The following is a 16,495-nucleotide window of genomic DNA, read 5'->3' as shown; positions in this document are numbered from 1 at the left end:
TGCTCGGCTTCTAGATGGGCTTACTAGTTGAGGTCGTTATATAGGATGTTGCTATGGAATTGAGCCAATTTGTGAAGAAGAAAATCAATATATTGCTTAAATTGTTCATTTTGCTTGGCTTCTAGATGGGTCTTACTAGTTGAGGTCGATATATAGGATGTTGCTATGGAATCGAGCCTATCCCTAAAGAAAAAAATCAATATATTGTTTTTGAAGAAGGTTTTGTTATAAACTGAATTAGATAGGTTGTGTTTGGCTTTGATAAAGGTCAATATATTGTTTTTGAAGAAGGTTTTGTTATAAACTGAATTAGATAGGTTGTGTTTGGCTTTGATAAAGGTAAATCTAATACCAGGAGTAACTGTGAATGATTTTGATTTTAAAAAAAGATTTTGATTTTAAACTTTTTTTAAGCTGGTTTTTTACGCTACAAATATTGATTTTGAATTTGATAAAAAAAAATAATTAGAATTTTACACAATAAATAATGATTTTGAATATGATGAAAACAATTTTAATTATTTTTTAAATATATATCTTCATCAAAATTGTTTTTTTCTCGTACCATTTATTATATTAAAATTATAAATTTAGCCTTCTTAGTATTCAGATTTTAACATAAAATTACTGACTAAATTTTTTAATTTTTTAAAATTTTAGATATAATTTTTTTATTTATATCAATACTAATTAATTTTAAAATTTTGGAATTTTGAGTTTTTGATACAAAATTGAAACTAAACATAGCAGGACAGCGCATGTCACACGTGTCTAAATCCTAATCGTCCAATTTCCAAACGTCGTGTCATCCTAGCCGCTGGTTTTGAATCTCTTCAGTCCGCCCGTTTATGTTTGAACAGAACTCCGAACCGTTTAAATTGTCGCTCTCAAGTTTTTAAGCCATTTCGCTCTCTTTATTAGTACCTCTATTCTTTTGTTTTGGCGCCTTCGTTCGTTCTTCTTATCAAATTTCTGCTCCTTGACTTCTCCATTGGAATCCTCTAATGTGTTCTGTTTTCAATCGCTGCATCAATTTTCTGTCCTCGATTCATCTGCGCTTCGTCGCTCGACGCTGACTTCGGTGAGTTGCGTAGGGTTTTTTCGGTTAAACTTTGTTAAACTTCCATTCATTCTATGATCTTCGCGTCGGTTTTAATTTTATTCGCTTCTTTTCGAAATTCCTTAAGCATTTCAAGTTTGTGAACTCTGTAGTTTTTCTTTTCCATCTATTTTTAGTGATTAACCTGTGGACACTATGAAATGCTCTCGATCTTGTCCTCGTTGTCGTACTAGTTTATACGAACTTAGGTAGTGTGGCGTTTTCCGTTTATGGAGTTTGATTGTGCAATTTTAATCACTTATCTGATCTTTTTCGCTGTTTTTTACGGCCGTAGAAATTGATTTTTTCTTTTTATTTAGTTGCTTCTCTGATGCTTGTTGCTTACATTCTCAATTGGCTCTTGGCAGTCATTTTCTTCATCTTGAGGTTTGGAGTATGGCCAATAGGTTTTGCTGGAAGTATCATGCATTGCGCGAGTTTTAATCAAGGAGATTGATAGCTTATTCCTTTTTTCTTGAAGTTGGATTCAGTTGTTATACCTTTCAGTTTCTTTTCTTGATATTGATTTAGACTTGATTTTAGTAATTAACTCTGCATGATTAGGCATTTTCCTCACTTAGCGTGAATTTTGTGAACATCGATTACATTCATCTTGTCTCTAGAGGAATATCTAATTTCATATGCTTCAATTCATTTCTCGTATAAAGACTGCCTAAAGAAACTTTTCCATCGAATCTGTTCTTACGGCTGATTTACAATATCATTGATTGATCCAAAGATCCTGTTGAGCTCAGATTTTATACTCCTTTGAAAGGCTAGGATTAAACATTACCTTTTGGTTTCTTTCTTGCCTTTGAATAATGATTATCCACATGTATATATTCTAGCTACTGCCGTATGTTTTATTTTCTCGTACTGTTTTCTGTTCTACTGCCTGCAAATTTTGACAATGTGATGTCTCTTGTTCAGAAAATTTCAGATGAAATGGTAGAATTTTCTATATATGAATAATATAATGGTCTGGATAGCGTTCTTTATAACAAGCCATTGTCAAGTAGGAATAAGGATATTATGCATTTTCCCCTACATGTCAAGGAGTTATGGAAGGTGATAAAACCATCTCAACACCTTCGGACAATCCCGAGGTTGGTGATCAGAGGATACGTGCTCTCCATGGGTAATTTCATTGATCTATATTACTTTTGGCTCCAAATTTCTTCTTAGTCTGCAAGCTTTATAGTCTCTCTGTTTGCACTTTACTTTATCGTTTCCTTGTAAGTTTTGTAAATCCTCTGAACCAAAATTTTCAGCAAAAATCATATAAGCACTGGTATTCTTTCCTCTGACTTCATTTATGACTGGAGAGGAATATCTGTAACTAGCTTGTTGTAATTCTGTCTTTAGCTTCTTGTAATTTTCCTGTCTTTCTTTTCATTTTGCACTGATAAATGTTTGTAATTTGATTTTCTTTGGTTCAACAAGAATTCTTTTTTACTGCTGCGGTTTTATGTTTGAATTGACTTTCTCTCCTGTACCACACATATTCTTATACTGTTGCTTCACATTAGTATTTGTTGGAAGACAAAAACTAAATTCTCTGCTGAACTCTATGTATGTTTTTTGAGAGGATGTTTAGGCGAACCAGTGGCCCTACAAGACGTTCAACCAAAGGACACTGGACACCGGAAGAGGTAAGTTTATCATTCATCATAGTGGGCTGCAAAATTTCTCTCATGATGATACTTTTGTTTTGAACTATTTTTTTACTTCCAAAAGTTATATGCTCGAGCGTTGGATAATCTATATTTTACTCACATCCAGGATGAAATTTTGCGGAAAGCAGTTGATCATTTCAAAGGCAAAAACTGGAAGAAAATAGGTATTATCAAATATATTACGATTTGCAGTGTGTTGACATATTACAGAAGCCAAGGATAGGTTTTATTGGACTGAAGATGTTTTCGTTTTTTGTCATCCTTAACATAATGGAGAATTTCTTCAGTGATTGTGATCTAGTAACTTAATTCATGTTTACTTCATGATATATAAAGTATTTTTTTATGGTATCTAATTAATTCTATTCTGGATGATTAGACAACCTAATTAATCATGCATTGTGAAGATGAATTATATTTTGCATAGACTAATATGTAACTTTTGTTTCATTACTGGTTCATTTGTTATGTTGTTTGTTGTTTGTAGCTGAATGTTTCAAAGACCGGACTGATGTACAATGTCTGCATAGGTGGCAAAAGGTTTTAAATCCCGAACTTGTCAAAGGTCCATGGTCTAAAGAGGTGATCCACTTGTGAAAGTTGTTTTTAAGTTTATTCTATTCCAGTCATCACGATACTTAATCAGCATATCCTTTCAATAAAGTGTACTCTTTTTATGAAATCCTACTTGAACATACCTGTTTCCCTTGTGAATTGTTTGTAGGAGGATGAAACTATTGTTGAACTGGTGAAAAAATATGGACCAAAAAAGTGGTCCACAATTGCAAAACATCTACCCGGACGAATTGGTAAGCAATGCCGAGAAAGGTATGATAATTGAGTTATTTTGTTGCTGATTTATGGATTTTGATTTTCCTGTTATACTTATATTCTCTTTGGTAAACTCCCTCTGCTGAAAATTTCTTTTATTGCCATCAATTTGATTTTCCTGTTTTTTTTTTTTTTGTTGCCATCAATTTGAACTTTTCCTGCATCCGTACTTGATCTTCTATTAAAATTTCAGATGTCCTTCCCATATGTTTTACATAAATTATATCTTTTTTGTCAGGTGGCACAATCATCTTAATCCTAATATAAACAAAGAAGCATGGACCCAAGAAGAGGAGTTAGCTTTAATTCGCGCCCATCAAATTTATGGGAACAGATGGGCAGAGCTAACAAAGTTCTTACCTGGAAGGTATGTCCCATTTGTAGCTTAAGGTTGAGGCATTATGCGGAATTGACATGTGCATTTTAAATTTTGTTTCTTTAAATGTTTTTAGATTAAAGTTGTTACCATCTAAACTTTTTTTGGATTTCTTTTCATTGCAGCATTATTCTCTAGAACTGCATTTCTTTTCAGTTTTAATTGGAAAATTTTCAACTGATCATGAAAGATGTTATGTTTGTGCTTTTACAATCAACAGGACAGACAATGCTATAAAAAATCATTGGAACAGTTCTGTCAAAAAGAAATTGGATTCTTACTTGGCCTCAGGCTTGCTCTCACAACTTCAGGATCCAATTTCTGTTGGACAACCCAACCAACTTCTTGCTTCATCTTCAAAGGTGCTTGGTAGTGGAAATGACAGTGGCTCGTATGGAATGGAAACAGAGGAGATTTCAGAGTGTAGTCAAGATGCAACAGTTGCCGACAGCTTTATGATTGATTCAGCATGTGAAACTCTGCATATGAGAAAGGAAGTTCAATTAATTGAGGATTTAGGGTTGGGTAAGGAGCAAAGTTCTGAACCTTACTACCACCACCACCCTGCCATGGAAGAAATAACTTGTCCCATAGCTGAGTTTGATCAAGAAGTGGGTCACTGTTTGTCACCTTCAGAGAAAAATCCCTCGCATGATTGTAGAACAACTTCAAATAGGGAGTACCAATGCCATTTGAATGAGTTTCCTAACATCTCTTCGTTACAATTGGATAAAGCACCCCAGTTTGAAGCAATTGGTACTGGGATGGGCGAAAGCCATGGAGCTGGCAGTTCTGCTCAAAATCCTTCAATGGTAAAAGGAGCTACGGCTTCTGTCCAAATAGAGTGCAGGTTTATATCGGACGATGAGTTTTGCAGGGTTCTATTCTCAGATTCAAAAAGTGACCAATGCAATCTGTCTATTAATCTTAGAAAAGGCTCTTACGTACCTGAAATGTGCGATTTCGAAGTTCCAGTTCAATCCTTGGGCACGCGAAAAGTGGAAAATAACCATCCTTCAGCTTCCCAAGTATATGATTATCCTCCAGGATCGGATGTGCAGGAAAAAAATTTGTTGCCTCAGTCCTGTATGCACATTCCATCCGTGGTTTCTGTTAATAATGAAATGATTTTATTAGGTGGTACTGGATCCAATAAGCTCTTTGTAGGAGCCCGAGAACACGAATGCGTAACTAGCCAAGAGAATGGATTCGTCTATGATGGTGGAACATCCAGGCCTTCCTGTTTTCATGTGACAGATAACCCAGAAATGCAAGAACAAAGCACAGGGACTTGTTCCCATGAAAGACCAAAACCACATAATGAAAATCTAGACTCAGGAGTTCTATGTTATGAGCCTCCTCGTTTTCCAAGTTTAGATGTTCCCTTTTTCAACTGTGATCTCATACAAGCTGGAAGTGAAATGCAGTACAGCCCACTTGGTATACGTCAGTTGATGATGTCTTCTCTAAACGGTGTTACTCCATTTAGATTATGGGATTCTCCATCTCATGATACTAGTCCAGATGCTGTACTTAAAAACGCTGCCGAAACTTTCTCGAGTACTCCATCCATTTTGAAGAAACGGCACCGCGATTTTCTGTCTCCTCTTTCTGATAGAAGAATTGACAAAAAACTTGAAACCGTTGTGACATCCAGATTGACAGAAAACTTCTCACGTTTGGATGTTGTGTTCAAGGATGGACCAGAAAGTACTGAAGATAAAGAAAATATGCATTGTACGTTTGAGAAGAAACAAGGGACTGCTGATGTCGAGATATGCGTTCAATCCACAGCTGAAATTGTAAGCCATATTTCAGCAATCTTCTTGAAAGATGATTATTTTAATTATATTGAGCAATCGATCAAGTTTACTTCTGGCAGGTGGCTTCTGGAGTCCTGGTTGAACATGATGCCAATGATCTGCTACTCCATTCTGTTGATCAAAACACTCTCAGTTCAAGTGCAAGAATTAAGAAACGACACTCTTCTGAGAATTTACATGGACCTAGCAGCACTCCTAATTACTGCAAGAATCATCCAGAAAGCAATTCGGTCGCATCAACGTGTGAACTCCCGGTCATTTTATCGGCTTCTGTTAAGAAGACGGATGATGATCGTCCGCAGATTGCCAACACCGGAATTGCTTCATTGTAAGATACATCCTCCTCCCTATCTCTAATGCATTCTTTTCTATTAGGGACTTTAATGGACATTTCTGTTATCATGTTCTAGACCTGGTGAAACTCCAGTTAAGAGAAGTATTGATTCCCCTTCGGCTTGGATGTCACCTTGGTTCTTCAATTCCTTCCTACCCGGTCCAAGGATCGATACAGAAATCTCGATCGAGGTAGTTAGTTGTTTAGATTCCTTCTGATTAAGCAGCAGTTGTGCCAGAAATTTGTGTAAATAATAGATTTTTACAGTATTGTTGGATTTGTTTGTGTTTTTAGGACATTGGATATTTTTCTAGCCCCAAGGAAAGAAGCCTTGATGCAATTGGGTTAATGAAGCAAGTGAGCGAGCGAACGGCAGCTGCCTGTGCCAGTGCCCATGAAGTGTTGGGAAACGAAACTCCAGAGACTCTACTCAGAGGATCGCGCATGAAGCATCGCCATTGTGATGAAACTGTTCTGGTACGATTCTCTTAACAAAAGGGGCAGCTTTAATCATTTAAATTCACAATACATAAAAATCAGATTGAGTAAATCAAAATTCAGAACACAATAATAAAACCTTACAAACTACTTTTTATTATATATTATCAAAAAACTTGATGATAAGCTAAGTTTTGTTTATAAATACTATTTTCACTGTTATGTTTTGAAAACTAAAAAAAATAATTAAAAACATGTTCTTGTTTTTTAATTGGACTAAAAATTCATGCATAATAAGCTTAATTTTTGTAAGCCAAATGGTTCTTAGGTCCTTAGAAATCGGATTTATTTATTAAAAAAATGCATGTGAAATTGATTTTATATTGTATTGCGAAGAATTGTAAGCTTCTGCTATTTTACATTTTCAGGCGGAATGTCGGACGTTGGATTTCAGCGAATGTGGCTCTCCAGGTGAAATGGGCACATGAAAACTACAGCTGCGACCACCTTCACCAAGTCCCCCGTCTTATCTTCTCAATGGATATAGCAATTTATTGGTACCACCTTCAACTCGCCTTTCAATTTTCCAATGTCTTTTAGTGTAATAATATCATCAATAATCAAAATGCCATTTAAACAAGATACTATCTGTAAACGCGAATGATATGATCAACTTTCAAAGCCTTTCATCAAGGCATATTTGCCCGCTGGGGTAGCTCTCAAAATACTACAAAACAAGTTTTTGAGCGTTTCAATGACAACAAATTGGCTTCCAGTGAGAAAGCAAGAATTTTATTCAAAAGTGAAAGGGGGATGATGATGTGCTGTGCGTGCTGGCTGCTTCTTCCAACAAAACTAAACGACACGAGTTACGGCTGCATGGATTCCATCCGCAAGGTGTGGGACGGTCCTCGAGCTCAATCCAGCCATGCTGATTCTCCTGCGCAGGTAACAGTCAAATGAACAGATGTTAAAAAACAAAACCAAAATGTTTCGATTTCATGTCTCACGAACTCTTAAGACATAATATGTTTGATATAAGAACTTAAGGAAAGAAAAAGGCAATTTTAAAACAAGCTTCTGGTTTTTTTTTTTAAAGATAAAAGTAAAATTGGATTTTTTTTTTTTTTTTTTTTTTTTTTTTAAGATTTAAAAACGGATAAAACTGCGTTCTGATAGCATTTTGGCAGAATTTTAAAGCAAAATTGAAACAAGGCTGCTTACCCATCAGAAGTCATGTATATATGATATTCTTTGGTCATGAAGCTAACTTGTTCTGGGTTCAGTCCTGTGAAAGTAAACATTCCAATCTGCTTGATGATGTGACTCCAGTCACCAGGTGTACCTGCCACACACACACCATTTTCATGATAACTCAGCACCACATCCTCTCTCTACACACGCGACCAAAACATTACCATCCTTCGTCTCTGCCATTGATTCTAAATACAATATTGTATTCCAAATCTCCAACATGTCTAAAACCAAGCTTCTAACTCTTACATTATTTAAATTAACCCATACCACACGAAGTATATCTAAAAGGTAAAAACTAAATCAAGTAATAGCTTCTTTTTTTTTTTAGTTTTAAAAATATACATCTAAAGGAGAATTATATATATATATATATAATATATATTATTTATTTATATTATGTATGTACATATTTATTTCTTTACTTACCCCGCAAATAAATAAATAAATATTTTTTAAAAGGGGTGAAATTATCAATAAAAAATTTATTAGGAAAATGAAAAAATATTCCTTGCGGAGAAGATCCTAGTAAAATAAATAAAAAAATTCGGACTAAAATAAGAGATGGAATGGGAAAGGCTTCTTCATCCCAGCGAACTAATCATGGTCAAGGATTTTTTTATTTTTTTATTTTTTTATTTTTTTATTTTTTTATTTTTTTATTTTTTTACTTTAGTTGATTTAGATCCAGAGAACATTTGCAACAAAATTTAGAGATCAAAATTATTGGCGTCGACCAATATGAAGCTTTTTAAATCAATAATAATTAACGAACATGTAAATACCAGCAGGGATATCAGGGGGATGAATACTAACCTCTAGCGCGCAAGGCATCAAAAAGTTGCTGACGCATGCTAATAATGCGGTCTGCCATGGCCTTCAACTCAATAGTCCATTCATCGAACAAATTCCTAAAGTTCCAAGTGAAGAAATCGATTTCATGATGCATGACCAGTTAAATAGAAATTTCGGGAAAGGAATTCTACATGAGAAGTTTTTTTGCTTCTTTACTCAGTTGGGGTAACATAAAAAGTTTTTATTAGTACCTGTCCTTCAGGATTGTGGCAACAATGGATGCACCATGAATGGGTGGGTTTGAGTACATGGGCCTTATTACCAGTTTTAGCTGACTCTCTACCCTGCTCGCAACATCAGCGTTCTTGCACACCTGTTCAACAGTTACAAAAAGTGAGATAACCTTTTTTTTGTTAATACTAATACAAAAGATGATACTACACGGGTTATAATATTTGCATTTGGGTTAAAGGAAAAGGTACCGTTTGAATTCTTCCCTCTAAATGTTAACTCGATTATATCCTTAGTAATATTAGCAAAAAAGTAGCTAATACAACGAATTAAATGTACAATTTTCTAGAGTGCAAGAATATATAATTTCAAAAGACACTAGGTGATTAAATCAATGAAGATATGATGTTCCATGGCATCTCAATGAAGTAAGAACACTCCTTTAGAAACTTACAATGCTTAAAGCGCCAACACGTTCGCCATAAAGCCCCAAGTTCTTTGCATAACTCTGGGCTACAAAACATTCACCTCCATCAGCAACAAACAATCGCACAGGTTGTGCATCCGTATCCAAACTTCCACTGGCAAAACCCTGGATCATAAGAAGCAAAAATATCAGAAAAACTGATACGCACATGTATGAAGCTGTTAAGAAATGTCATTTTTCATTTTATACTATGTAGAACTCTACCTGATAAGCACTGTCAAAGAAAGGTAAAAGCTGTTTTGATCTCATCAACTTCCTGATCTGATCCCATTGTTCAAGGGTTGGATCGACACCAGTTGGATTATGAGCACATGCATGAAGCAGAACTATAGCTCCAGGTGGAGCAGAACCTAGATCTTCCAAGAGGCCTGTGACACATTAATGTTGGTAGACCAAGAGGTAAGAAATGGTAAGGAACTGGCATTCTCAACATCAAAATTTCAGTAACAAATCATCTTGAATCACTCTCTTATGTCACCAGTTGGAACTGTAGTGACTTGTTCAAGTCGAGAATAATTAAATTATGCCAGCATTTCCATAACAGATAAAACACAACGGAAGTCAAAATGGAGATAGAACGAAGAAAAAAATGTTTGGAAGTGTCACAGGGTACGGGTTTGAACCTTGAAAATTCAGCCCTCGTGTTGAGGGATCATAATACCGGTAAGTTTTTACAGACAGCCCAGCCAGAGTAAAAACTTTGGGATGGTTTCCCCATGTTGGCAGGGGGATGTATATTTGCCGCTGGAATACATGAAAAAAAAAAGGCATGTTAAGACAGTTTTATCACCATGTACAAGGAAAGCATATAAAGTACGTTAATGAACAGCTAACCACTTCTCACCTCATGATAATGCCTTGCCAAAAATTCACCACCAACCCTCAATGATCCAGTACCAGACAAGCATTGAACAGTTGCAACACGATTCTCAAGAATGGCGGGGCTATATCAAAGTAAGAATTAGAAACACGATCCAAAAGAAAACTATTGGATTAAGGCTACTATACTACTGATCTAAGTATGAGCAACCAAATATAAAAGGCAATAACTAACCAACAGTAAGTAAAAACCGGTACAGCTTACCTGTTCGCGCCAAAAATGAGCTTAGCGCTCTGTTTGTTGAACTCTGCCAATCCAACAATCGGAAGATACTCCTTAACTCGTGTACTGTGGATCATTAAAATCAGAACCTCAGCCTATATCTATATCAAGTAAGATTCACAAGAGAATGATCCAGAAAAGTACCTATCGTTAACAAGCTGGTGCTCTGCTTTTCTGACAACGTTCAAGACAAGAGGTTTTCCTTCCTATCAGATCAAAATACCAAAAGATTAAAATACTCATAACTAACATTTTGGCACCTTAATCACTAATAATATCAAGATTTAAAGCCACAGAATCATACCTCCGTTCTGTAAGCACCAACGCCCAAATTCAACTTGTTCGGGCTCGGATCTTTGTTATACGCAACAGTCACCTATCCATATTCAAAGTTCAACACAGTAACTGATATATGTAAAACTTGCAAAACATCAGATAAATAGAAGCAAAATGTGCAAATATGCAATTTAAAAAGTAAGCGAGCAGACTTTTGTCCGATAGTCATTCTATTCCCTAAAGATAATCCTTCAGCGTTTCTAAAGCCGTAATAAACCAGCTGATGAACCAAACAATTTCCAAAAGAGTACAAAATGACATAAGAAATAACCACCAATTAAATTTAAGCGAAAACACACAGGAACGATCACGATCCACAAACAGCCAACAAGAAATTCCCGATCGCGTGTATCCAAAAGTTCGGACATAATTCATTTCCATAACATACCGTATAATAGAAACAAAAAGTCAAAATCAGATATAAGAAACACTAAAAACTAAACAGAAATCGATCACCGCAAAAGAAAAGAAAAAAACTAACAACACAAGAATATAACGAAATCCTCAGAACTAGTCCGCAACTAAACAAAGCAGATTGATGAGCACAACAACGAAAAACCTAAAGCGATTGATCAAAAGAGCTAGAGAAAGAGAATACCCCGAGAATAGGATCTTCAGGAGCACGAACAACGTGAGCGAAAACAGAATCGCTGTGCAGCGAGGAAGCGACAGAAGCAGAGAGTGAATCAGCCATAGCAGATGAAGACGATTCGACCAGATGTCTTACGAGAGCGTTGATTCTCCGATCGGCAGGATCGGTATTTGAACTCGAAGTACGTGGAATAGCAGCAGCGTGTTCAACGCCAAACAAGGGGCGCATCTTGTTTGATCGAAATTTCCCTTTTAACGCTTTGGCGTTTCGTTTTCGAGTTTTTTTTTTCCCTCTCTCTCTCTCTTCTTTTCCTTTTTCAACTCTGGCGCTGTTTTTATTTTCCGGTTCGATTTTGCCTTTTATATGTAGTCGAAGCCCACGAACCGACATATTTCATTTTCCGAATTATCAGATTATACACATTTTCTTTTTATTATTATTATTATTATAAGGAATTATTACTATATAAATAAATATAATTAAATAATCTAAACATTAATATAAATAAGCAAATAATTAGAATATTAGGTTAAATTAAATTTTTTGATGTTAAAAATTAAAATTAATGTCTTCATGAATTAAAATTCTAATAAATATATCTATTAAATATTTAATTTTACTATTTAAAATTACAAAAAAAAACGAATTAATAAGATCAGAATAATTAAATTTGTAATTCAATTTTAAATATAAAAATGAAATTAGTGGAATTGACACGTGGTTTGTTAAGCGGTAATGTTGGCACGTACTACGAGGGAGAAAGGGGCACATGGCGCGGCCCATAGTTTGACGCGTGACTTTCACGTGCCAATAGGAGATAGGGATTACAATTATTTTACATCGGCACGTCTCTCGAGAACTCCCACGTGGCTTATGACACGTGCGCCTCCGGTGGGTCGGGATGATTTATCATTTTATAAAAAAATAAATAAATTAGAGTATAAGTGTTATATAATAAAATATTTATGTTGCTAATAATATTCTTGTTCTTTTTGACATTTTCATTTTAAATATAAATTATGTTGTAGCTTAATTTAAAATAGAAAGTATTTATTTAATATTTTAAGAATATGGATGATATTTTATCCATCAACATATGAGTTGACACAAGTTTTGACGACGTTTTTTTCCAAGACTCTGATTGAGCTTGTTGGATCATGAAAGTCCCAGCTCAGCTAATTTAGAAAATGATCCTGAGTTTATAATCAAATTATAATCGAAGAATATTCTCTTCATTGGTATGAGGTTTTTTAGGAACCTAAAGTCATAATATTAGAGTCATGTCCTAAAACTTAGTCGTACCAATAGATTGTTAAATCCGAACAAATGGACTCCAAAAATATATAATAAAATAAATAAATAAGCATTTTAACCCTTTAAGACATGTAAGAGAAGCCAGCCTTTCCGTCCACGCAAAGGAATTTCAAGATACACGAAACCTCTACAATAAGTGCAGAATTATCCAATAATAACGCCCATATTTGTGGCCAAACTCTTTAAAGACAATTCTATTTCACAATTATTTCCACGCTTTATTTATTTCTGCACATTTTTCAACGATCAAATTATTCGTTATAATATTAAAAATACTATTATTATTTGTAAATTTTTAATTCATTATAATTTAGCTTAATTTTAATAAGTGGCAGTGATTAGATAGGCATGCACTTGAAAATAAAATTTTAATTTTTATCATAAACAATTACATGAATAAATTTGCACAAGAATTTTACTTTAAATAATTAAAAATATCCCTAATTTCAAGAAAATTATGTTTCATGCAATTATCAAAATTTACAAATTTACATTTTATGACTCATCAATCAAATAAAAATATTTTTAAAAAAAGTAATATTATACGATGTCAAAATTGCAAATAGAAATTGAATTCTGTCTAATTTTGAGTGCTAATTTGATGAAATTGGAAGTGTAAGTAAAAATGGACAAATTTGGGGGAATTTATTTTTATTTTTCTCCAAAAAAAAAAAAATTCTATAGCAGATAATAACTACAGATATGATGGAGGATTTAGGTGGAAACGAATTTCCACCACTTGTATAGCGCAACACTGTAAACTATGGCGTACACAGCCAGTCTGATTGGATAAATCCTAAACCTGCAACAGTTTCCAAGAATTCTAATGAAAATTTCGAAAAATCACTTTCAAAAACCAAAAGAAGTTTCAACAAACACGATTAGGAAATTGATTTGGCAAAGACTGCATAATCACTTAACCTAACTTTCTCGCACAATTTTGGATAAATCCTAAACCTGCAACAGTTTTCCTTGCATTCAAATGAAGAGTTCGAAAAATCACTCTCAAAACCAAAAGAAGTTTCAATAAACACGATTGCGAAATTGATTTGGCAAAGACTGCAAAATCACTTAACCTAACTTTCTCGCACAATTTTGGATAGATCCTAAACCTGCAACAGTTCCAATGCATTCAAATGAAGAGTTCGAAAAATCACTTTCAAAAACCAAAAGAAGTTTCAAAACACGATTACGAAATTGATTTGGCAAAGGCTGCAAAATCACTTAACCTAATTTTTTTCGCACAATTTTTGCTCTGGAATCAATCAAACAACAGAAACAGAGAGCGAAGAGAAAAAAGAATCAAAAGTAACCGACCTTGGATTCCGAGATGCAGTCGAGATCCGATACGATTCCCTTTCCTCTTCGGTGACTGGAGAAATCCACCGGGAGAAATCGCGGTCGAAGAAGCACCAGTCTGGTAAGAGGATGCCGGCGATGGCGAAAACGCCGACCAGATAAGTTACGGCCATTTTCTTGAAGGAATGCGTGGAGATTCCGACGAGAACGACGACGGCGGCTAGGAAAACCAGAGAGGATTTAAGGGCGGCGTCTTCGGCCATGGATCTAGAAATGAAAACGAAGGAAGAAATGAGAGAATACTCGAAGCGATGGCCATTGAAGAGAAGAGGAGAGTGCGTGTGGGCCGGGGTATAGGGTTTGCCGGTGGAGGCTGCTTAGTTATTGCAGCATTTATTGTACAGCTCTTTTAATGTCTCTGCTCGGCTTCAACGGTAACCTGTATCTTTAAATGCTTTGGCCCTATTCACATACGTTTATTTAAGTTAGTTTTTACCCCCAACGAACAGCCTCCCTTAATCGAGTCTCGACTTTATCCTTAGAGTCCTCAAACAAAGTGCACCATCTGTTTGACACTTGAGTCACTCTTGACTGCACCACCGTTGACACCCTTTGTTTGACACTTAAAGATTTAGCTAAGTTAAAAGGTCTATGACTTTGATACCGTGTTGGAACTACAGACTTACACAATGATATGATATTATCCACTTTGATCATAATCTTTCCTAGATTTACTTTTGGTATTCTTAAAATGTCTCATATCAATGTAGATAATGTTTATTACTTATAAACTCATTATCCTTACGGTGGTTCAGTCGCTTGAGTTTGTGATGTAGATGTTGAACGATCTTAAAGACATTATGTTGTGGGAAGTGGCGGAAGGAGGGGTCGACGTGGAAAGGCATATGGATGGATAGCCACATGGAGACGTTGGCTTCCAAACGGGACAGATGAGATCTTTTGCGTATTTTTTGGACGGCATGTCGTGCCCCCTTATAGAAAAGCCTTTATTTCAAACTATCAATGACACTGCCCTGTTAAGAGTGACACGATCAAATTTTGTCAGCAAAAAATGGCTTTTGAATTCAAGCCAAGGGCATGTGGCTTATCAACACATTATTATTGTTATTTTGAGGGCATTGGATGATTTTTGTGTTTCAATTAAGGAGACAAAAGGTACAAAGGTAGGTTTCGATCTTTATTCTCCCGAATAGGAGATTCTTTTCTAGGTACGTTCGGAAATCAATACAATGAATGACTATGCAGTAGTACGAACAGTTTCAAGTAAAGTATGATTTACAAGAATTATGTAAAAGTACGAGAATGATGTGAGAGAGTGAGATCAACGTATCATAAAACACGAATTTGTACAATAGTATGATATTATTCACTCTGAACACAAACTCTCGTCATTTTTATTTTCTAAAAAATATATTTTTTATTTATTTATAAATTTATGATATCATGTTAATTATAATAATTCTCCATATCAGAGAAATTGTGTTCGAAAGTATGACGTGTACCATATGTACGATTAAAATAAAAGTTTTAAAAAATTTAATATAAGTTAGTTGAACTCTTCCAAATATTAAATATATATTTATTTTTTCTTTATTTTCTTTGTTTAAAATAACTAAAAATATTTATTGAAAAGTCAAATTCATCCTTCAACATTTAACACCTATACTATCATATATTGTTTTAATCATTTGGCCTCATAAATATTATTTTTAATAAATATTTTATTAATAAATTAGAGAAATTAAAATAAATTTTCTAACCAATTAAATTTATTTTAATAAATTTCTAAATTTTCTGACAGACAATCAAATCAAAGGGAACAATTACATAGTCTATAAATAATATAATTAAATCATTGATATATATATATATATATTCTTTTGTTTAATAAAATTATTCATTCATCCCTAATAATTATATATATATATATATATATCATCCCTAATAATTATATATATATATATATATATATATATATATATATATATATATATATATTTAGGTGGTTAAATTTATGTCTTAGGTTTAAAGGTTAAATTTAATATTTTAAAATTTGAATGGAATTTGATTTTTGAGAGAGTGGATATGGTTGATTATGTGGAGAAGAAAGCCAATTCAATCTTGTATATTAGGTATGAATACAAATGGAATATTAGTCTATGAATAGTCCAAAAGTCCAAAAAAACATAGAGGATCAGACCCACCCAGCCAAGACCAAGTTCTGCCAATCACCTTCTCGGTTTGGACATCATTTTCTTTGGACCCGCTATGTCTAATTACCATTTTAACCCTATGTGAAATTTTTTTTTCATCTATTCGAGAATAATAAATATAAAACAAAAAATTAGTATTTCTAAGAAGATAATTAGACGAGTTAACAAGGTAATTAGATATTTGACTCCTATTTTTTTTTTATTCCAACTTGATATATATGAAGGACAAAGGAGGAATGCACTGTTATTGATTTTGAAGTTTTGACGATGTCTT

At 34.3% G+C, this 16,495-nt stretch overlaps 3 protein-coding genes across 8 annotated transcripts; 1 reads left to right on the top strand and 2 right to left on the bottom strand.

Moving 5' to 3' along the window:
- The first annotated feature begins 908 nt into the window (after window positions 1–908).
- On the top strand, window positions 909–7,323 carry LOC111788104 (transcription factor MYB3R-1-like). Of its 5 annotated transcripts, none has more exons than XM_023668296.1 (12): window positions 909–1,081; window positions 2,119–2,205; window positions 2,697–2,751; window positions 2,882–2,939; window positions 3,263–3,357; window positions 3,500–3,603; window positions 3,845–3,973; window positions 4,203–5,784; window positions 5,865–6,133; window positions 6,216–6,330; window positions 6,434–6,616; window positions 7,006–7,323. In XM_023668296.1, exons 2-12 carry the CDS (start codon window positions 2,132–2,134, stop codon window positions 7,063–7,065), a joined length of 2,724 nt encoding a protein of 907 aa, XP_023524064.1. In that variant the 5' UTR covers window positions 909–1,081; window positions 2,119–2,131; the 3' UTR covers window positions 7,066–7,323. The 5 variants fall into 5 exon arrangements, with proteins under 5 accessions (XP_023524064.1, XP_023524062.1, XP_023524063.1 ...); XM_023668294.1 differs by having other exon boundaries at window positions 2,119–2,237; XM_023668295.1 differs by having other exon boundaries at window positions 2,030–2,205.
- LOC111788176 (aspartate aminotransferase, cytoplasmic) lies at window positions 7,224–11,698 on the bottom strand. Its single transcript, XM_023668428.1, has 12 exons — window positions 11,381–11,698; window positions 10,751–10,822; window positions 10,591–10,652; window positions 10,429–10,512; window positions 10,189–10,288; window positions 9,968–10,088; window positions 9,549–9,712; window positions 9,312–9,449; window positions 8,878–8,999; window positions 8,648–8,742; window positions 7,802–7,922; window positions 7,224–7,517 (listed from the first exon to the last, which is right to left on the bottom strand). The coding sequence occupies exons 1-12, from the start codon at window positions 11,600–11,602 to the stop codon at window positions 7,433–7,435; spliced, it is 1,386 nt and encodes a 461-aa protein (XP_023524196.1). The 5' UTR covers window positions 11,603–11,698; the 3' UTR covers window positions 7,224–7,432.
- A 1,610-nt stretch (window positions 11,699–13,308) lies between these two features.
- LOC111788334 (signal peptidase complex-like protein DTM1) lies at window positions 13,309–15,252 on the bottom strand. Of its 2 annotated transcripts, none has more exons than XM_023668661.1 (2): window positions 14,006–15,233; window positions 13,309–13,490 (listed from the first exon to the last, which is right to left on the bottom strand). In XM_023668661.1, the coding sequence occupies exons 1-2, from the start codon at window positions 14,248–14,250 to the stop codon at window positions 13,403–13,405; spliced, it is 333 nt and encodes a 110-aa protein (XP_023524429.1). In that variant the 5' UTR covers window positions 14,251–15,233; the 3' UTR covers window positions 13,309–13,402. The 2 variants fall into 2 exon arrangements, with proteins under 2 accessions (XP_023524429.1, XP_023524431.1); XM_023668663.1 differs by lacking the exon at window positions 13,309–13,490 and adding an exon at window positions 13,497–13,645 and having other exon boundaries at window positions 14,006–15,252.
- Between the last annotated feature and the right edge of the window lie 1,243 nt (window positions 15,253–16,495).

This window comes from Cucurbita pepo, chromosome LG02 (genome assembly GCF_002806865.2).
Source record: "Cucurbita pepo subsp. pepo cultivar mu-cu-16 chromosome LG02, ASM280686v2, whole genome shotgun sequence".
Classification (NCBI taxonomy): Eukaryota; Viridiplantae; Streptophyta; class Magnoliopsida; order Cucurbitales; family Cucurbitaceae; genus Cucurbita; species Cucurbita pepo.
This window is presented reverse-complemented; position numbering and strand designations above follow the sequence as displayed.

Bases quoted from the DNA above. Each gene is read 5' to 3' on its own strand.
- LOC111788334 (XM_023668661.1), bottom strand. From the start codon at position 14,250: ATGGCCGAAGACGCCGCCCTTAAATCCTCTCTGGTTTTCCTAGCCGCC. The intron at 13,491-14,005 runs GTCGGTTACTTT...AAACTGTTGCAG, and splicing joins ACTGCATCTCGGAATCCAAG to GTTTAGGATTTATCCAATCA.
- LOC111788104 (XM_023668294.1), top strand. From the start codon at position 2,161: ATGGAAGGTGATAAAACCATCTCAACACCTTCGGACAATCCCGAGGTT. The intron at 2,238-2,696 runs GTAATTTCATTG...GAGGATGTTTAG, and splicing joins AGGATACGTGCTCTCCATGG to GCGAACCAGTGGCCCTACAA. The intron at 3,974-4,202 runs GTATGTCCCATT...TACAATCAACAG, and splicing joins ACAAAGTTCTTACCTGGAAG to GACAGACAATGCTATAAAAA.
- LOC111788176 (XM_023668428.1), bottom strand. From the start codon at position 11,602: ATGCGCCCCTTGTTTGGCGTTGAACACGCTGCTGCTATTCCACGTACT. The intron at 10,653-10,750 runs GTATGATTCTGT...TTGATCTGATAG, and splicing joins TTGGTGCTTACAGAACGGAG to GAAGGAAAACCTCTTGTCTT. The intron at 9,450-9,548 runs GTAGAGTTCTAC...CTTATGATCCAG, and splicing joins TCTTTGACAGTGCTTATCAG to GGTTTTGCCAGTGGAAGTTT.